General features: G+C 43.7%; 1 protein-coding gene across 1 annotated transcript in view; it reads left to right on the top strand.

The window, feature by feature from the left end:
* Window positions 1-23010, top strand: part of LOC126210320 (D-erythrulose reductase-like) — a 71562-nt gene that overhangs the window by 36806 nt on the left and 11746 nt on the right. Inside the window, exons 3-4 of the mRNA XM_049939518.1 lie at window positions 17176-17290; window positions 17377-17587. Of these exons, the coding sequence (XP_049795475.1) occupies window positions 17176-17290; window positions 17377-17587 (326 nt within the window). The remainder of the gene's footprint in view (window positions 1-17175; window positions 17291-17376; window positions 17588-23010) is intronic.

Here is a 23010-nt window from a genome sequence, read left to right as displayed (position 1 = left end):
CGAGGTTAAAATTATCAATAAGTATTTTCGCTTGTGTGCGAAATTCTTCCGCAGCTACTAACATTTCTTCCATCGTTGAACATTCTTTGGAACCGATGAACTTGTTAACCTTCCTTTGTCTGATTTTATGCTTTTGTTTAAGTCGTTCGACCCAAGACGAGCTGGCCACGAAATTAAAGGTATCCGATAACAGTGGAACAGCAGCGTTCATCGGTCATTGCTGTTAAGTTCTGGTTGTCACCCGCTCGCAGAAGAAATTATATTATCTTCGCAAGCCAGTCTCTTTCTTACAATGTATTTGACATATATTTTGATATGATTTGCCTGTTCCAAATTCTGCCTCGCTTCGACGAACCGTTCATACGTCTCACGATAACTCCGTTTATCACGACGAGTTCCACCTCGTTTCACACCCTCTTTCCATCGATATAGCATTGATTGATGTTGTAATGGAGAGACACCGCGGGACTGCAAACTCTTTAGGCCCCATTTCGGATGAGCTACTGCAAGAGCGACTGCTCGTTCTTTGTAGGATGGAGGCACATAATCTGCTGGTTCATGTGCGAATTCGTCGCCATCATGTGAAGTCGGCATCTCCCTCTACTAGCGTACACTGCAAAGTAAGTAGCTTTGTATTATGTCGAATAGTCCGCAAGAAAGAGAACGTCCACAGAAAAGTGAAACTAACCGCCTCATATTAGTGCACCTCGTGCTCTTCATTCATCGCCATCGATGATCCGCCTCTGGGCCAACAGGTCTTGTATTGCGATACATATCTCATTGCCAATTGCAAATGAATTAACAAAGCTCGTGCTGGGAGGCATATTTGCTAGAAAATTTAAATGACGAAGCAAATTTTTAGCGTAGTTGATGGCGTTAGTGATTTCACCTCTTGATGGTTTATTCAACTCCTGTACCTCCGATGTATCTTCTTCTGGCTGCACTTGTATAGACACCCTTGGGTCGTTCGTTTCACTGTATTACTCGAACACGCACGGCACTAACAACACATTGCGAGCAAGGGACGTTGAAGACAAATGCAAATTAGCGGTTGAGGAGCTAGGTCACTGCCGTGTTCAAACAACACTTTTTCGCTACATATGTAGTTGGTTGTTTTTTTCCCCCGTTTCGGTAGTCATTTGTGAACCACCAATACCGACATGGCGTCCGATCAGGAAATATGGCCCAGTAAGAGTTAGCTGCTTCCCTACATCACGCTTAACACTCCAGGTCAAATCGACTTCTCTCGTGTGTAAGGCTGTCATCCGCCATTCTGCCCCCTTGTGACGAATTTCACATGATTAATTTGTATTGTCTAAAATCTGTTCTTACGTTCGGTCTGATACAAAAATTCGACTGAAAACGGTTTACTGCAGCTGCTTCGCATTGTTTTCAGGTATTAGGGCATAAACATTCGTAGAAAATATGTCCGTAAATGAGAACAACAAACATGGGATCCTGTTTCACTTGCATTGGCCATTACTCCCTTAGGGTGGGGAAACTGTGTAAGCCTTCAGAAAAATGTGTATTGTTTCTATATATCATTTTTTCTATTAAAACGTCCGCCTACTTAGCTAAGTGCTAACGTCTTTGCCTACCATGCAGTGGGCCTGGGTTCGACTCCCAGCCGGATTGGAGATTTTTTTTCTGCTCATGCACTGCGTGTTGTATTACCCTCATCGTCATTTCATCATCACCGACGCTCAAGTCGCCCAATTTGGCGTCCCTGCAATAAATCTTGCAACCTGGCAGCCGTACTTCCCATATGGGGCCTCCTAGCCAGCAATGCCACACGACCCTTTAATTTTCTATTAAAAATACTTGGTGTGATACCTAATTATATGCAGATTTAAAAAGTATAAGTAGCAAGCATTTGCCAAGAAACACGAGTTGTTGAAAATTCGATTTTTCTTGGAGAACTCACTTCACTCCACCTTCCCCTGCTGCTAACCTGATACTGTATGGTTCTCAATATATTGCATCATGCTTTGTGCACTATCTCATCAAAAGTATCCGCAGATCTCTTAGTGGATATTATTGTTGGTTGTTTTCACTCTTTGCCTTCATAAAGGCTTGATCTCCGCTGTGAGCGCTTTCAAAGAAGTGTCTGAATCTCTGTGGAGAAATGGTAGCCCATTCTTAATTAAGAGAGAAGAGAGTGATGTTGCAAACTGGTGCCTGGAGCTGAGTCGATCTTCTAATTTATCGAAAAGGTATTCCACGGTGTTCAAGTCAGGGCTCTGGGTGGGCCAGTCCATTTCTAAATTGTTATCGTTCACAAACCATATCGTCGCAGATGCTACTTTACGGGAGTCATGCTGACACAAACGATCACCGTCTCCAAACAGTTCATCTACTACACGCAGTACACAAGCCTGTTAGATGTGTTCATATCTTTCCACATTTAGCGTTTTCTTAGGTGTAGCGTGAGACTCGAAATCATTCGTTTCAATCATCCACTGCCCAGTGGCGCTGTTCGTTACATCATCTCAAGTATCGCTTAGCACTGACTGCAGAAACGTGAGACTTATGCGGAGCTGCTCGACCGTTGGACCTGATTCTTTTTTAACTTCCTGTCACTGTATTACCTGGACTGCTGGTAGCAGTTTGGAACTCATGAGGGATTCTTTCCACCGATTTCGCGCGACTTTATACAGTCACCAACCACGATGACAGATGGTTCTGCCCATCAGTATATCAGGTCTCCCCTCATCTCGGTTTAGCTGTGGCCGTTTCATCCCGTTTCCACTTCACGATCACACCACCAACAGCTGACTTGGGCAGCTTTACAAGTATTGAAATATCCTTGAAGGATTGATTACTCAGGTGGCGTCCAACGACCAGTGCACTGAGCTGTCCTGACCGATCTACCGTGTTCTCACTGCTTCTCTACTGACAACGCATTCTTTTTCTTTATTGTGATTCCATTCCCTTGCCCCATATGAGCAGGGGAGGGCTGGCAGCGGCACAATCCGCCAGGGTGAGAGGAAAAGAAAAAACAGGGTGTCAGGGGAGCACGAAGAGGCGGGAGATGGACGGGGTGGGAGATGGAAGGCAAATCAGAAGAGAACCCAGTCAAAGCATCAATACCCGCTCTCATGTGTGGGGTTGATCTGTTATTCTGCGCAACGGATTAATCTGAGATGTACCCTTTACCCTGTGGCTCCTGCAAGATGCAATTTCCACCCCCACACTACTACAGAAGTCAGACAGACGCTCCTAACGTTCTAAAGAGAAATGCGTGAAAAACTTTCAGCAATAAATATCTTCTGGAGTCGTCCGCTGTAAGGAAATGACACAAAAATTCACAAAATTTCTTACGTAACTGGTGGCATTCTTGGGTACTGGAGTAGTGCTAGTTAGTGTAAGAAAAACATGAAACTAACGAAAGTTATTGTTTATCTTGCAAAAATTCTGAAAAAATCACAATGGCACTTTTAGTTATGAACTGAACAAGTTATATCCTGGTTCTTTTTGGAATGTGAAGTTACCTCTCAAAGTTTAAGATGGTTGTTGACTTGGCAGAATGGCTGAGAGGCACGCCTACTCAACTTGAATAATTATCCTTTAGAATGTTGCTAGGTACGGTCGAGGCTGTCGCGTGTGAAATGCAGTGAAGTGTACTGTTGTGGAGGAAATATGGGGCCCGCAAGAGCTGTAGCGCACAATACCGTAAGCTGCGATGACTGCTGTCTGCGCCGCTCGCTGCTGACAAATAAGATAACTCTCGTTCTATCTGGATTGACCTTTGCCAATCAAACTCTCCCTACACCTTGATGAAGTCAAGGACTCCTATTCGCCCCTAGTCTAACTATTTGTGTGGTACACCGGTCAGATAACCAGTCCACCGCGATGCCACTCAAAATTCGCTCGCAGGCGTTTAACTATAACTGTGTCCGTTCACACCGCACAATAAGTGTGGCGGCCAACACAGTGAACAACGCTTAATTGCAAGGACTCAATAAAGAGTAGAGACTTGTTCCTCACTCCAAGAGTGACAACGGAATGGCGCCTCTCCACGCCAGACATGAAGGGGGATATATTTCGGTCTCTCCCATTATTCCTTCAGCTCAAGGCGTCAGAAATATCGTCTGCCAATCAGCATTGCCCTTCTAAAACTGGAGAATGACGTTTCGTTTAAGGCGACCAATCCGGAAACCTGTAGCTTTTGGCGTTTGCTGTCTCCCTGTGAAAATCTCTGAAACTGCGTGCTATTTGTAAAGAATGCATAGGCTCGCCGCTCCCACAGAATGTAGCGGAATTTGCTTTTAAGCCGAACACGGGGTAGTTCCCCCTTTTCACTCGGGCCCACCCTGTCGCTACATGGGCGGTCACCGGTCGACATACGCTGGGTCGTCATCTGAAGGGACCGGCGTCCCTTTGTGCAGTTTCTCTCCCGAACTAAAAGCCCCTGTGACCGTCGTGTCTTGAATGTGTGTGTGTGTACACCAGCCTCGAGTATTTCAATCTTGGAGCGCATTTGCGATTTATTAGTTATTTGCATATCGTTGACTTTATCTTACCGAGTTTGGGTTCGAATGAAGCGTCTTGATGTGCGGAATATGATTGTGAGGGCGGAATATGTAAGCAATGAAGGTCAGGAGACCGCGACGTCTTACACCGCATCCTTTTATACTGGCGTGTCCACTTCTCATGACATCTGGTGGTCAATTCTGAAATACGCATGATGTCCAGACACTTCTGATCAGATAGTGTAAATGCTTGAAAATGGCACAAATGCCGAAGTCGCAATAGTGAAGTAAATTCAGTGTCAGCTAAAAACGAACATGGTGTCACTCAAATAAGCAAAATCGTTATTCCATTGCAGGCAACGGTAACAACGGTTCCCGTAAGGTGAGCGGAGTTAAGCACTGTCGGGCTGGGCTAGCACTTGGATGGGTGACCTTCTGGTCTGCCGAGCGCTCTTGGCAAGCGGGGTGCACTCAGACCTTGTAAGGCAAACAGAGGAGCTGCTTGATCAAGAAGTGGCGGCTCCGGTCTCGGAAGAGCGGTGTGCTGGTCACGCGCCCCCCCATATCCGCATCCAGCGAAGCCTGTGGGCTGAGGATCACACAGCGACCGCTCGGTATCGTTGGGCCTTCATGGCCCTTTCGGACAGAGTTTAGTTTAGTTCAGCTTGTTCTTTTGTATACATACATCTCTTGAAAGTAAGATTAAAGTGTGGCAATAACTGACAGAATTGAAGGGGAAGATATGCCAAACACATGTATATGGATCTTTCGATGAGTGCCCTTGTTATCGACTTAGAGACTAATCGAGAGCAACACACTTCAGTAGGCACGGTACTAATGTGAACATTTTCACCAAAATGCCTTTTGTTTCGGATCCCATAATCTACACATGATTCGCCGGACCCTCAACAACATGTCATTATCATGGTGTAAACTAGATAACTTTCTTAACAGCAACAATAATTTTTGAGAACATTTCTCTTGGAGTAACAGCTGTCTGGCTAAAAATGGATTAAAACCGTCTCAACTGCAATAAAAAATGTCTTTATAATGGTACAGGTTTTGGTCAGAATGTGACCATGACCGACACCAGTAAACATTATGAATAAGTGTTTTTACTGCGGTAGAAGTAATAAGAAATATAAATCTGTTTACAGATTTAGTACCTATTTACAGGATTAAAAAAAGTTCTGAGATAGCAAAGGCAATCAAGGATATGCTAATACCAAATAATGCAACAATAGCATTTCTGAAGATAAAAATCCTCTCCAGTAATATCCTAATAAAATAAGTAATTGAAATTATCAGTTGTTATCTGATAACCCATAATAAGATTACTACTGCAGAATGTACAGAATAATTTAATTTTTAGAGTTTATGAATAAGATAGCTTTGAGATGCGCTGGCACCTTGATATACTTTTTGAATGATTTATAATGACAGTTTTTTGCCAAGTTTCCACAGCTAAAAGAAAAAAAACTATATACGATAAACATTATGTCGACGATTCCTTATTACTTATAGAATGTGACACCAAATACATAAACGCATTTGCCCAAACAATAGGCAGTAGGCATCCAAAACTATCTTTTACTGCAGAAGTACAAAACGAGAACTCTACTAATTACCTAGGCCTTACCATTAAAAAAATAAACAATGGACATAAAAGTTTCGCAGGAGAGCTTCTGTCAAGTTTAGAAGGTAGGAGACGAGATACTGGCAGAAGTAAAGCTGTGAGTACCGGGTGTGAGTCGTGCTTCGGTAGCTCAGATGGTAGAGCACTTGCCCGCGAAAGGCAAAGGTCCCGAGTTCGAGTCTCGGTTGGGCACACAGTTTTAATCTGCCAGGAAGTTTCAATGGACATAAACTTTCCATTTTCAAAAAACCCACATGCACATATAAAGGGTGTCTCACGAAGATACGCAATTATTTTAATATGTTATTCTGCAAGTAAAAGTAAATACAAAAGTTCATATAAACGTATGTCCGCAAATGTTTAGTTACGGAGTAACGGCTAATAAAAGATTTTGCCTGAAATTTAGTAACTTCGCTAGTATGAAGCCATCGCAAAACTGTATGAGGTTAAAGTAAAGCACGATTTCCATTTATGTTGTTATTGGTCTGGTGAATATAATAAAACATGTCCCAGGCATGTATCTGCAGTAGTTTTCCAGAACGTTCAGAGAAGCAAAGATTATTATACAAGTAAATTTGTTTACTTTCCATTAAGAATGTAGAAACTTTTATGTCATTGTTGGCAACCGTTAGTGAGTTAATTCAGTCGTTTCCTAACCTTGAAACGAGTTAGTTTTCTGTATTGTTCAGTGAAATACCATAACAACAGTGCATTCAAGTGAAACCAAATACTAACTGTTGTAGTTTGTAGACTATTTACGAAATAGGGATGCCTTTCAAATTTACGACGAGGAATGCGCCGATATGGCAAATGTGATAGTAATGCAACTGCTGCAGTTAACGAATATCACGTACGTCATCCAACTCGGAGGATTCCGAATGCTAGAACCGTTATTCGAGTATTTCGAATGTTACGGGAGACAGGTTTTCTACATAGTGTTCATAATCAGTACGGGCGCTCGATACGTAAAGACGATGATGAGGATATTATGGATGCTGTTCATCGTAGCCCTGATACCAGTACACGACGTACCTCTCAACGATTAGACATTTCACAATCTAAGGTAAAGTGTACACTGAAGTACAATAATCTGTGTCCTTACCATAACCAAAAGTGCATCATTTACATCCGGGAGATCCTGCCCTTCACTTTGAGTTGTGCAACTGATTAAATACTAATCGACAGCTACACAAGTACATGTTGTTTACTGATGAGGTTCAGTTTACTCGAGATGGTATAAACAATTTACGTGACGAGCACGTTGGTCTGAAGCAAACCCACATGCAACAGTGCAACGCAATTTCCAGCAGCGATTTAGTGTAAATGTGTGGATTGGTATAATCAACATACACTTTATTGAACCATTCACTTTCCTAGGACGTCTAACTGGCGAGACGTACTTACAATTCCTTCAAGAAGAAATGCCCCGCTTGCTCGAAGATGTTCCACTTGCTACGCGATTGCAAACGTATTTTCAAAATGACGGCGCGCCTCCACATTTCACCAACGCCGCTACTACAGATTTAAATGAACATTTTCCCCAGAAATGAATTGGTCGTGTTGCTACACATCTGTGGCCATCCAGATCGCCCGATTTAACACCAATGGATTTTTGTGTATGGGAACGGATGAAAGACATAGTTTATGAGGGCAAAGTCAATACACGCGAGGCATTACTTGCTGGCATTATGAATGCAATAGGCGAAATTAAGAACAACCCTGTGAAATTGATACGAGCAACAACATCTGTTCAATCACGTGCAGCTAAATGCATTGAACTCGGTAGAGACATTTTTGAACATTTATTGTGAATGTATTGCAAAATTGTATGTACACTGTACAACTTCCTTAACATTGAGCTTTGTTTTTTCCGGTTTAACATGAATTCACGTGTGCTGTGGTATTAATAAGAGCAGATTATCTGACACATTCATACAGTTTCAGTTAATGTTATTATCATCATATTTCCTAAATTAAATTCTGTAAAACTTCTGTGGAAACGAATGAGATTTTTACTCTGCAGCGGAGTGTGCGCTAATATGAAACTTCCTGGCAGATTAAAACTGTGGGCCGGACCGAGACTCGAACTCGGGCCTTTGCCTTTCGCGGGCAAGTGCTCTACCACGTGAGCTACCCAAGCACGACTCACGCCCCGTCCTCACAGCTTCACTTCTGCCAGTACCTCGTTCTGTGGAAAACTTTGTGTAATTGTCTGGAATTAAAAAAAAAAAAAAAAAAAAAAAAAAAAAAAAAAAAACAAGTTGGGCCAAGTAGTTAATAAATTAAAAAATTTACGACATTACTTCTTTGCTACTCTGGATGTTCTGGAAAACTACTCCAGATACACATCTGGGAAATGTATTATTAGATTCACCAAACCAATAACAATAAAAAAATGGAAATCGTGCTTTTCTTTAACCTCACACAGTTTTGCGATGCCTTGATATTAGCAAAGTTGCTAAATTTCTGGAAAAATCTTTTACTATCCGAAACTCCGTAACTAAAAATTTGCGGTCCTATGTTTATATGAACTTTTTCTTTTGTTTTACTTGTAGAATAAAACATTAAAATATTTGTATATCTTGGTGAATCATCCTGTATTTATCATCAACGTCAGTTCACTCCTTCGTCCACGATATAAAACAGGCTTCTAGACCTCTTTCGTTCACCCTTGACCGACAATGAAATACGGAAATAACTCAGTATTTTAAAGCAGTTTACAATAGCCGATGGTTATTGTGTAAATCGTAGTGGGCAAAAGCTTGGCTCAGCCATAAAACAGTACTAATAAGGAAAAGATGAAAACCATCCCGCTGCAATTTCACAGTAATGTGGCCAAACAAATAGAGACAAGTTTCATCAAATCTAAATTTAGATGTGGTTTTCAAGTTAATAAACTCTAAAACTTCACGTAAATCATAGGTTGAGAAGCGCATATGTCAAATTTGACGGTTGTGGTGTACACAGGAGATCAATGTTTGTGTTTAGTATTACGTTGGCCAGACCATCCGCTCTTTTAATATAAGGTTTAAGTTGAGCATTGACAGCCAAGTAACAAAACTGCCTTTGGGTTGAATTTAGCAGAAACCGGCTATAGTAGAGGCAGTATTGACACAATTAGGCTCATTCTTCACAGAGAGCAAAAAGGAGATGCTCTCAGATTACTGGAAGAGCATGAAATTGACAGAGCCAAAAAAACAGGAGCCAGCAAAAGACTCAATGGGCAACGCGGTTTTGTACCTAATGCCCACTTTGCTTTACTTCATAATCGTACATATGAATTATTTTCTTATTATGATTTGGTTCCCCTCCTCCCCCCGACCCCCTAGAGGGAGGTCGGGCTTGCAGCACCGTAAGACGCCGCTCTGTAGCCAACAGATAAAGTTAAAAAAAACATAATGAGGGGATATATCAATTAAAAGGTGATAAAACGGTGACTGTTTAAGACTGGTACATGGCGAAAAAGTCCTGAAGAGAACATAATATAAAAGAGGTCAGCGATGCTGATTAAAAACACTTAGGAAATAGACAGGAACAATTAAAAAACATGGCGACAATCTGGTTTCTGTTCACAGCACTTTATAAAGGGGACGCACAACACTGAACACTCACGGAAAACACTGCACTAGTGAGTACAAAGGCATATCGGTGTGGGGGTGGGGAGGACGCGGACAGATGAGGGGGAGAGGGGGAGGCGATGGAGGGAGAGGGAACAGAAAAAGGGGGGAGCAGAGAGGACGCGAGAAAGGAGTGGGGAAGATAGTGGAGGGGAAAGAATGGAGCCAAGGAGTGGGAGAAAGAATGGAAGGGGGGGAGAGCTATCCCAGGAAAAGGACAGAGGGACGGAGGAGGAGGTGAGGATCATAGTTGATCGGAGGGATAAATGGAGGGAGAGAGGGCATCATCTGGGAGGCGGAATTGGCGAGAGCCACCTTGGGTAAGGAGATGAAAGGTGTCGAGGCGGAGGCTGGGGGGGGGGGGGGGACAATGGTGAAGGTGCAACTTTGGTGGCTGTTGGGGAGGAGCAACCAGGGGATGAGGGGGATCAAGTCGGCAGGAGGTGTAGAGGACACTGACACGTCCAAGCAAAAGGAGCAGATGGGGGAAAGGAATCAGATCATAGAGGATCTGCGTGGGGGACAGGAGGCATATACAGAAGGCGAGGTGGAATGCATGGTGCTCAATAATCTGGGGGGAATTATAGAATTTTGGGGGTGGGTGGGGTGGGAGGGTGGACATCCAAGCAGGACTGGCATAACAGAGGACGGGACAGATTAAGGATTTTTAGGTGTGGAGGATGGTAGAGGGGTTCAAACCCCATGTCCGGCCAGAGAGGAGTTTAAGGAGATGGAGGCAGTTGTGAGCTTTGGATTGGATAGAGCGTAGATGAGGGATCCAGATGAGGTGACGGTCAATGGTGAGTCCAAGGTAGGTGAGGGTGGGGGAGAGGCGGACAAGACGAACGCAGCTGGCAAGGGAAAAATCAAGGAGCGAGCGGTACGACCTATGGTGATTACCTGATGAATTATTGAACACCTCTCTTGTGTATATCTTGCCCTTATGTGCCTAGTATAGAGTTGGGGGTTGGGGGAGTTGTTTGGGGAATGAGATCAGACAGCGAGGTCATCGGTCTCATCGGATTAGTGAAGGATGGGGAAGGAAGTCGGCTGTGCCCTTTCAGAGGAACCATCCCGACATTTGCCTGAAGTGATTTAGGGAAATCACAGAAAACCTAAATCAGGAGGCCGGACGCGGGATTGAACCGTCGTCCTCCCCAATACGAGTCCAGTGTCTAACCACTGTGCCACCTCGCTCGGTAGTATAGAGTACATCACGTATTGGATTAGTTTTCTTACATTGTACATATTATTCTCGTGTTTGATTGTTCCTTCTCTGTATATGTAATGTAGTTCATTAGCAACATAATAACATTATTGAGTGAGTGTTCAATATTTTATTATACTTTCCTTGGATCGGCGTATCTCATGGCACGAGAGGCCCTCTGGTGGTTAATTTCCTCCGACTTCTCGCCTACGCTGCATTCTAATGGCTGTACCAACAGATGGCGTTGATCTGTCTGGATTGAGTCTTTTATTGTCATCCATTTCGCGTCTTTCACTAATTATTTTATCAGTTTTATTTACTTTATTAACTACATAATCTTTTTCTTGTATTTGTCATTACTTTTATGTAAAATGACCGCAAGAACGTCTCAGAACCAATTTCTTCTTAACAATTTAAAACCTACCTTTATTGGTGTTTTTAATTTACTGCATTTCATCACTGATATAACTTATACACTGGGTAAGTTCACAACAGACTTTACCTATTACACTTTTTCATTTTATTGAATGTTGAACAATTTTATAATTGAGGAATATGTGTAGACTTCAGTACCGACATCTAAAGAGCTTACGATTCAAACATACGTTGTGGGTACTGTACAACAGCTTGATGTGAGCGGTAACGCTATTAGCAGTATGATCCCACCAGCCTGGTTTACCCCATATTTTAAATACACTGACGAGCCAAACCATTAACACCATCTGCTTAATAGCTTGTTCGTATGTCTCTGGAACGAAAAATAACACTGATTCTGCGTATCAGGAATCCGAAAGATTGTTGGCAAATTTGTGGATTTATGTAGCATTAGATGTCTACGCATAGGTCATGTAACTCGCGTAAATCATGGACCGTTGATTTGTGTACGCGGTGATGGCACCCGATAGCAACCCAGATGGGTTCAGCAGGATTTACATCAGGCGAATTTGTCCGAAACGCCAACATGACTTCACTATAATGTTCCTCGAATCACTGTACCACCGTTCGGGCTCCGAGACATGGACATTTGTACTACTGAAAGATGACATAGGCGTCTTGGAAGGCATCGAGCATGAAGGGATGCAGGTGGTTTGCAGCTGTCAGCGTGTCTTCGATTTCTACCACAGATGCCATGCAACTGCAGGAGAATGTCTCTCATAGCATAATACTGCTCCCACCAGCCTGTGTCCACGGCGTGCTGCATGTTCCGAGCCGTCGTCCACCTCGTTGACGGCGTTTGTGAAGAAGACCATCGAGCTGTCGTAGCGGAAATGTGGTTCATCTGAAGAGCCGACGCGTTTCCATTGCTGGACGGTCGAATCCCGATGGTCTCTTGTCCACTGCAGTCGTAATTGACGATGTCGTTGGGTCAGCATGTCAACACATAGGGATGGTTTGCTGCAGAGCTCCATGTTCGACAGTGTACGATGAATGGTGTGCTCCGAAACACGTGTGACTGCACTAGCGTTGTACGCCTTTGGCAGTGATGCCACAATCTATCCTACTCTGTTGAGCGAACAAGGCTACAAACGCCACGTTTTGTGAAGTCATGGACGTGCAGCCATTTAGTACCTAGTGGTAGTTTCACTGTCCTACTACCTCTTTCCGTAGATGCTCACGACAGTAGCACATGAACATTCGCCAAGCTTCGCCGTTTTTTAGGTAGTCCTCCACAGGCTCAGAGTAACAATAGTCTGCTCTTTGTTAATGTCGCTTTTCTCAATTGATTTCCCCGTTTTCAGTCCATATCTTCGCTAGGGTGTTCACCCTTACGTGTCTGCTCCACTTACATACTTTTGCTACCGCGTCACGTGCCCGCAACAGCACCAGTTAGCATCCAGCGTTGCTGTGGGCAGTCGTCATGATGTTTCGGCTGATCAGTGTATCCACTACGAAGATAGGCTGACTTTGCGTGTAATTTGTGACGATGCCATTTTGCTTCCTTTCAATTAGGACATATTGAAGAATAAGTATGCCTCCTTACATTTTAAGTACGTATTCCCACGTCTATGAAAATAATAATATTCATTATCGCATATATATTTTTTTCTTTTAAGATGTAAAGTGTTTATTGTTTGTCTTTCCTCTCCAATATTTTGCTGCAGATCTGGAGATGATCGTTGCTAACCGAAACCGGTACTTTTGTGACCACTGATGGAAATAAAAGAAATTCATTCTGTGATAATGACTGTTCTTTACAACGCCTTGCGATTAAGACCCACTTTCAGCGTACTCTGTCACTTAACCGCGAAATTATTACCTGTCTGAAACACGCGGCGATGTTACAGTTTACAACTACAGAGGCCACTAAGGAAAACTCATCGCAGTGTCAATGCTTTCAGGTGAGTTGTGTACACGCTGTCAGCCCCGACTATGCGCTGACTCACGACTAGTCGACCAGAGCGCACTTTCTCCCAACTGCCATAATATTGTGGTCAGCTTATATCGGCTGAGGGATAAAGGACGGACGTTTAATATATATATATATATATATATATATATATATATATATATATATATATATATATATATATATATATCGTTACTTGTGCTTCAAAAACATTTGTTAGCAAAATAATACTCAAATGATGTTTCCGTTTTACAAAATTAATGCCTGAAAACATGGTCTCCCAGGTGACAGCCGTTGTCAGCGATGAACTTCTCAAGGCGCTCTCAGAAGTTGACTTCCACTCTGCCCAACATTACTCTGTCAATTTAAACGACTGCCACACGAACTGCTTCCTTCAGTTCTTCATGTGCACGTGGTTCATGCTCGTATACATGTGACTTGAGGTAAGCCAATGAAGCACAGTCGCACATGGACACATCTGGGGAATGAGGGGTTGGGTTGGGTTAGGTTGGGTTGTTTGGGTGAGGAGACCACACAGCGAGGTCATCGGTCTCATTGGATTAGGGAAGGATGGGGAAGAAAGTTCGTCGTGCCCCTTCAAAGGAACCATCCCGGCATTTGCTGGGAAATGACCAGGCCATCTACTGTCACCAAGCTGATAAATGACGTGACCACGAATAATAGTCCGAATAGCTTCCATTGAAATTCTTGTTGCGTGAGCTGTGGCCCCGTCCTGCTGAAACCAAACTCGCCGGATAGGAATACGTTTTCTTCTTAATTCAGGTAGGAATAATTCAGTGATCATCTCTCTATAACTTTCTGAGGTTACAGTTGCAGTGTTCTCATTATCCTCTTGGAAAGTAAGGACCAGTAACATCTGCACTAGTTACAACACACCACAGTCACCTTGGTACTATGTAATGGTCTCTCATGCATTAGTTTAGGATTTTCACTGGCCCAGTAACGATAGTTCTGATGATTTACTATGCTGTTCCAATGAACATGAGCTTCATCACTCTTAAACAAAATAATGCTGTCATTTTGCTCAAGTATGTCCTCCATTTCTTGAGCAAAATTTAAAAGCTGTACATAATCTCTAGGGTTCAATTGCTGCACCTTGGCCATTTTGTAGGGATGAAATGCTAGATCAGCATGCAAAAGACGCCTTACTGAACGATCGCTGAGGCTCAGTTCAGCAGGTGACTCCTGGCGATCAATCAGGACTACGGAATATAGCTTGCCGAACTCTTTCAATATTCTCTGCAATGCACACTTAGCGTCGAGCCCCTGGCGGTGTTCTGTTCATCACTGTCCTCATAAACGAAGTGATTCAACCCAACATAAAATGAAGAATCTGAAGTATAGAAATACTCCAGAATGAGATTTTCACTCTGCAGAGGAGTGTGCGCTCATATGAAACTTCCTGGAAGATTAAAACTGTGTGCCCGACCGAAACTCGAACTCGGGACCTTTGAAAAGGTCTCGAGTTCAAGTCTCGGTCGGGCACACAGTTTTAATCTGCCAGGAAGTTTTATAGAAATATTCCCACTTAAATTCCAAAGATTTGTTGAATGATCAACTTCCATTAAAAACAGACACTGTGTTGATTGCATAGTATCTCTCATAAAATTTGAAAATTATCACATTCCTTTTATATATTAGATCTGTGTGCCATGTTTTTTTTCAAATATATTATATATAACTTCTTTATATATCTTATTTATAATTTTTATGTGCTTTTATATATGTTCGTCGCAGCTAGCACAACAGCTTGTCATGTATGTAGATGCGATTCACTTACTGTAAAGTGTCTATCTGTGATTGCAGTAATCACATACAATATGTACATTTTTGAACATATCACGGCATTGCGCTTTTGGGAAGAAACACCTGCTAAACCAATACTGAGTGAGTTTCTGTAATACACTACAGGCCATTAAAATTGCTACACCAAGAAGAAATGCAGATGATAAACGGGTATTCATTGGACAAGTATATTATACTAGAACTCACATCATGTTATATTTTCACGCAATTTGGGTGCATAGATCTTGAGAAATCAGTACCCACAACAACCACCCCTGGCCGTAATAACGGCCTTGATACGCCTGGGCATTGAGTCAAACAGAGCTAGGATGGCGTGTGCAGGTACAGCTGCCCATGCAGCTTCAACACGATACCACACTTCATCAAGAGTAGTGACTGGCGTATTGTGACGAGCCAGTTGTTCTGCCACCATTGACCAGACGTTTTCAATTGGTGAGAGATCTGGAGAAATTGCTGGCCAGAGCAGCAGTCGAACATTTTCTGTATCCAGAAAGCCTGTACAGGACCTGCAACATGCGGTCGTGCGGTATCCTGCTGAAATGTAGGGTTTCGCAGAGATCGAATGAAGGGTAGAGCCACGGGTCGTAACACGTCTGAAATGTAACGTCCACTGTTCAAAGTGCCGTCAATGCGAACAAGGGGTGACCGAGACATGTAACCAATGGCAACCCATACCATCCCGCCGGGTGATACGCCAGTATGGCGATGACGAATACACGCTTCCAATGTGCGTTCACCGCGATGTCGCCAAACACGGATGCGACCATCATGATGCTGTAAACAGAACCTGGATTCATCCGTAAAAATGACGTTTTGCCATTTGCGCACCCAGGTTCGTCGTTGAGTACACCATCGCAGGCGCTCGTGTCTGTGATGCAGCGTCAAGGGTAACCGCAGCCATGGTCTCGGAGCTGATAGTCAATGCTGCTGGAAACGTCGTCGAACTGTTCGTGCAGATGGTTGTTGTCTTGCAAACGTCTGAATCTGTTGACTCAGGGATCGAGACGCGGCTGCACGATCCGTTACGGCCATGCGGATAAGATGCCTGTCATCTCGCCTGCTAGTGATACGAGGCCGTTGGGATCCAGCACGGCGTTCCGTATTACCCTCCTGAACCCACCGATTCCATATTCTGCTAACAGTCATTGGATCTCGACCAACGCGAGCAGCAATGTCGCGATACGATAGACCGCAATTGCGATAGGCTACAATCCGACCTTTATCAAAGTCGGAAACGTGATGGTACGCATTTCTCCACCTTACACGAGGCATCACAACAACGTTTCACCTGGCAACGCCGGTCAACTGCTGTGTGTGAGAAATCGGTTGGAAAGTTTCCTCATGACAGCACGTTGTAGGTGTCGCCACCTGCGCCAACCTTGTGTGAATGCTCTGAAAAGCTAATCATTTGTATATCACAGCATCTTCTTCCTGTCGGTTAAATTTCGCGTCTGTAGCACGTCATCTTCGTGGTGTAACAATTTTAATGGCCAGTAGTGTAGATTTCTTATCTTTCAGATATATTTTTATGCAAGTTCTAGCCGGCCGTGATGGCCGAGCGGTTCTAGGCGCTACAATCTGGAACCGCGCGACGCTACGGTCGCAGGTTCGCATCCTGCCTCGGGCTCTAGGTTAGTTAGGTTTAAGTAGTTCTAAGTTCTAGGGGACTGATGACCTTAGAAGCTGAGTCCCATAGTGCTCAGAGCCATTTGAACCATTTTTTGCAAGTTCTAAATATTTATGAAGTCCCTAGTTTTGTAGGCTTCTGAAGATGTCGAAACTGGTAAAACGAAATAGAAATATATTTGCAACTTCCGACAGAATTTTATTCTGAAAGAGATGTGGTTGTAGATGTAGCGGTAGGTAAAAGGTATCTGGAACAGTATGCACCCTCCGCCACGTTCCGTATGGTAGCTTTCAGTGTACAGATGTAGATTCTCATGTTTAGAACCTTCCACTTTTCTGTAAGTTCTGTGCCTGTTTATTCCGTTGGGTGGTAGTATGTTCACTGTCTTGCAACTGTAACACGTGTGCTCCAGGTCCCTAACGAGATGTTTTGTCGCTTACAGGAGCTTCGAAGTTAACCTGAAGGCGGTGATCAACATCAGCCAGGTCGTCTCGGACGGGATGATCAAGAGCGGGAAGGGTGGCAGCATCGTCAACGTGTCGTCGCAGACCGCCATGGTGGGTGCCCCAGCTGCGCCACCTTGACGCCATCCCCAGGGTCTCCTCCTGGCCACTGCTGAGCACCGGCCTGTGCTTCTGTGCAGGTGGCCATCCCCAACCACGCGGTCTACTCGGCCACCAAGGGCGGGCTGGACCAGCTGTCGCGGGCCATGGCGCTCGAGCTGGGCCCGCACAACATCCGCACCAACTGCGTCAACCCCACCGTCGTCTGGACCGAGATGACCAAGAAGGGCTGGACCGACCCTGACAAGCTCGCCGCCATGATCTCCAAGATACCGCTCGGGAAGCTGGCAGGTACCAGACCACTGTCCACTCCACTCTGATTGGGCAACGTAGTCAGGCTGTTCTGCCCACGAATGAAACAAGTTGTTTCGGGGGATCCTGAGGTGGGGTTGGGAGGGGGAGGGGGAAGATGAGGAGTGGAAGGAGGAGAAACGAGGCTATGTCAGTATGACTGGCTGGGGGTTTCAGCCACGAGTCTTCCAATGTGAGGCCAGTATGGGATGATTCCACTGAATTACTCATGCTCCTGGTTTTCAATAAGGCCAGTTAGAAACTGCATTAATTCAGCAGAACCTTTCGTTACGAGCATTTTAACCTCTTTGCAGTTATTTATTTTAACCACCAATGAACAGAATTATGAAACGACAAAGATAAAAAATTCTGAATGTTTTACTGCAAATCTGATAACCTAAATTTTCCTTGAGACATACAATTCTCAACTTTATCTGCAACAGTAATAGAAGCTGAAGAAATGAATTAAGATTTGTACCTCAGTCATCACTTGAACCCAGGTCTCCTGCTTACTTTTTTTCCTTGCTTACTAGGCAAATGAGGTAGCTATTACACCACAGTAAAAAAATGGCTCTGAGCACTATGGCACTTAACTTCTGAGGTCATCAGTCCCCTAGAACGTAGAACTACTTAAACCTAACTAACCTAAGGACATCACACACATCCATGCCCGAGGTCCGATTTGAACCTGCGACCGTAGCGGTCGCGCGGTTCCAGACTGTAGTGCCTAGAACCGCTCGGCCACTCCGGCCGGCTTGCACCATCATACCAACATAGGTAACACAGATACACAGACAACCCTAGTCCAATGCCCTCCCTAACACAAAACTGATAAAAGGCGTGACTTTACGTTTATGTTAGGGGAGGCATGTAGCTACGTTACCTATACTACTTCACAGATGAAATGGCAGACACATTTGCCTATTAGGCAGGAGACCCAGGTTCAAGTCCAGCTTCTATCATTATTGCTATATTTGTGTTACTTAAAAATCACAATAAACATATATTGATAAAAATGTTTTAAGTCATGTTTATATAATATATCTTATAGCGTTACATATTTTTTATGTCAGGCATTTAAAGATTCAGATGAATTAAATTTTGCCTTGTGGATAATTACATATATATAAGTACTTTTCTGAACAGATGGAAATATCTAAGAATTTCATAGATTTTTTTCTTTTGTTCTCGATACTCAAATTAACGTTACTCTACTTGCAGATAACTGATGGACTTCCTTTGCAGTTTAACATCTTGCATCTACTTCTCAGACACTACCGACCGATATCCAACTCTGTCTGACGAACTACCTTCTGGGGTACAGCCTCTGATGCACGCCCTGTTTTCTTCTTCGTTGCATATTCAGTATCTACACTTGAAGAAGGTCTTACTCTATTTCCTCCACTTACATTCCTGTTCATTTTGCACAGGGCATGAGCTATTTCATCGCTGAACTTTGAACTGGCCTCGCCTCGCCTTGTTCTTGGGTACACCAAAATAGTCACATTCCCTCCTGTGCAATAGCCATGCATATACTATCATCATAGCAAGGATCAGAAGCCAATGGTAGTACTTCGTTGATCTGTATTCCGTATAATTCAATTATGCACTCTTCCCATTAACTCGCTGTAGAGAAATCTAATTGATAGATAGCAAATTCAAACCTTACTTTGGTCTTCTTATCCAAACGTTTCACCTTACTTAGCGTTATCACTAGAGGGGTCACCCATGCAACAGTCGTCATTCTCTCCACCAATCTCATGAGCGACAACACTCCTCTTCTTTTCATAATATACTGCAGCATTCACAATATACAGGGTGGAGAAAAATTGTGGCGCTAAATTTTAACCCTGGATAGCTGATGCCAGTAGGAATCAAAAGTACTAATGTTGCGTAGGTCGACAAGGCACCATTTTTAAACTACGGAAACTTGGAGCCACGCGCTCCGATTGCCCGTGGGATTGCCCTGTTGCCGTTCGTCGTCTGACGGGCAGCGCTATGGTTGTCTGTTCACACATACAAACGTCCCTCGCCCCGTCACTGCCCGAACGTGATACGCACACGTGTCGAATAGCTCTTGCTGTTTATCTCCACCTCACGTCAGAGGCATTCACACGTAAGCTTCGTTTCGGAGCAGACACACGTCACCTGCGATTTAGTCATACCGTAAACATGGCGGCACGGTATTCGTTTCAAGAGAAACGAGATACGGTTTTTGTTTATGGACTAGCCGACGATAGGTAATGCGCATGAAGCTCGACGGTTGTATGAGGAACGGTACCCAGCAAGACACCATCCACACCCGCAAACGTTTACAGCAATTCACTGGCGACTTGGCGAAACAGGCTCGTTAGCAAGATATAATGGTGATGCTGTAAGACCTCGAACACGACGGGATGCTGCATTTGAAGAGACTGTTGTCGAGCGCTTCGAGGAAGCAGCTACGACAAGCACTCGAGCAGTTGGACACCACATGGGGTCTTATGTCGTTTAGTCTGAGAGGTTTCGAGGGAGTCAGCGTTCATTTAGTTTTCCAACCTGTCCAAAACGTAAATGCTGTGGTGGACTATGAACACAGGCCACGATTTTGCCGGTCGATTCTGACGACGTATTACACGAGATCCCAACTTCCCAGCCATTGTGTTGTTTACCGAAGATTACACCTTCCATTGGGATGGCCTTTACAGCACACGAAACGGTCATTACTGGGCAAGGGGATATCCTCACGTCACGTACGTCCACGGACATCAGGAGATTTTCGCTCGACATTTGGGCAAGCATTGCGGGAGACCATCTGATTGGGCCGGTCCGTCTACCTCCTCGACTTGCTGGGGCAAAGAACCTTCACTTTTTCTAAGAAACTCTACCCAGCCTGCTGCAAGATGTTCCCCTGGACATAAGGCTACACATGTGGTTGCAGCGTGATGGGGCGCCTGCACTTAACAGTCGGGCTGTGCGCGGATATTTAAATGTACTTTTCGACGGCCGGGCAATTGGCAGAGGTGTTCGTAGGACATGACCCCCGCGATCACCTGACCTCACGCCACAGGATTCTTTCTTGTGGGGATTCTTCAAGGTTCTAGTTTACCCACGTGGACGCGAACCACCTAGAAACGAAGAGGAATTAATGGATAGCATTCAACGTGCTGCCAATCACATCAGTGCAATTCCTGGGATCTTCGAAAGAGTTCGGCAAAACACCGTTCGACGTTATCGAGATTTTGTCGCGTCAGAGGGTCGCCAGTTCAAGCACCTGCTTTAAGTAAACAGTGTCCTAGCTACAAAAAGGCTCTTTTCATGGCCGACACAATTTGTAAAAGACTTTCTGTACGCGAAGTAACAACTGTGGGCGGGTTTGTTCCCGGTACGTCTTATCATCAAACTACAATGCATGTGTCGGGATGCTGTCCCCCAGAGTGGGGACTGAATATCGCAATCTCCGTCAGACAAAGCTTTCGCGGCCATGCGTTGTCCAGAGCATCCGACAACAGGGCAATCTTTGGGACAATCGGAGAGCGTGGCGCCAAGTTTCCGTAGTTTAAAAATTTTGTGTTGTCGACCTACGCAACATTAGTAATTTCGGTTCTTACTGGCATCAGTTATCCAGCGTTAAACATCCGTGACACAATTTGCTTGCAAATTCCTAAGTTGACTAACGTTTTAAAAATAGGATGACAAATTCTAGGAATAATGTCTACTACAATAATTTTTTGTCCTGGTACACTTCAAAGTTACCTCCATCACATAATATTTATTTAAAGTTGATAACTTACGTTTTTCAACATCAGTAACAATAAATGTCAACAGCTGAAACACACGCGGCCACGCTAGACGGTGCTCCAAAGATTCAACTGTTCAAATAGTCCAAGAAATTCTCACAGTGCAAAGCAAATTCCCATGCTTTTAGTCTGAAGCGTCACGAATCTGTTACGAACGGCGATTGTGAGAAAATGCTTCGCGCTATGCAGATGCAAATTTGCTATGCGCTATGCGTTGCAAATTTGTTGAGCTCGTCCATAGAGGGCCAAATACAGATCTCTCTTTTTTCTGACATAATTTCAGTCGATATATGCCGACGTAGTAATTAAACTCTTTAAGGCACTCCGTTGTCACTTTTAACTGTTAGTATCGCTTTACAAACTCTGTGATTGTAATTTGTTCCTGAGAAACTTTATCGACCGGAATAATTTCGTACCTTTGTTCAGGATAAAATTTAGAAGAAACTGTCAAACAATGTTATCAGCAGTAGTACTTGCTATTGGTGATGTATAAATTCAAGAACTAAGAGAGGACCTCAAAAAGTAAGTTACACATCAATATGGCAGGCCAAGTAACTTTTGTTGAATGCTACACTACACTTTAAAGTAACACAGATACGTGGCACTATTTGTCAACAGTCTCTCTACAGAACGGTTAGAAGGTTCTGTCAATCGTTCAGTAAGTCCTCGATAACAGAAATCCGCTTCTTGATTGCTGGGATATGACTGGTTAGGTCGAAACTAGTTGCGGTATACTAAGACAAGAACTTTTTATGGTTTCGTGTGCTTATTTTACAAGAAAGAAGTTCCAACATTCATAACGGAATTTTTTTCGTTGTTTTTTCTTCAGTCAGTTTTCTGATTGCTCTGATGCTGCCCATCACTACTTTGTCTCCTGTGCCAAAGTCTTCATCTCAGAGCAGCCCGTGCATACTATGTCCTCAATTATTTGCTGGATATATTCGAATCTCTGTCTTCCCTCACAGTTATTATCCTCTATTGGTCCCTCCAGTACCGAGAAGTTACACCTGGCTTTCTTAATGCAAGTCCCATCATCCTGTCCCTACTTTTAATCAGTGCTATCCGCATATTGTAATCTGGTCGATCCTGCGGAGAACCTCCTCATTCCTCATCAGCCTTCACAATTTTCAGCACCCATCGTTTCTCTTCTTCTCAGCTTCCCCGACTCATTCTCTTACATTGCTGGTGCACCTGACACAAATCCTCAGAACTTCCTTCATCAAACTTTGATCTGTCTTTTATGCTACTAGACCTCTTTTGGTCAGAAATCTGTGCCAGTATGCCTTTTGTGTCCTCTTTGCTTCATTTACGTTATCTTGCTTCCAAGGTAGTGGAATCACTTCACTTCGTCTTCTCTGAATATCGCAATTTCGCTGCAGTCTGATTGCTAATTCCATTTCTGTTTTTCCTCATCACTTTCATCTTTGTTCGATTTACTCTGAGTCCATATTCTGTGCTAACCAGAGCGTAATTCTTTCTGCTTTAACTTAGATTATGACGCGCCTGCTCATGCAAGAGAACTAAAATTTGATTTTAAATAGAAACAGGAATTAATCGCTGGAAAGAAAACTATTGAAATTAACTGGAGCAGACGGTCATTGTTGATGGTGTGTGCATTTCCGTTGGCGGCCAAATTCACTTCTA

Source organism: Schistocerca nitens, chromosome 10 (assembly GCF_023898315.1).
Source record: "Schistocerca nitens isolate TAMUIC-IGC-003100 chromosome 10, iqSchNite1.1, whole genome shotgun sequence".
Lineage (NCBI taxonomy): Eukaryota > Metazoa > Arthropoda > Insecta > Orthoptera > Acrididae > Schistocerca > Schistocerca nitens.
This window is presented reverse-complemented; position numbering and strand designations above follow the sequence as displayed.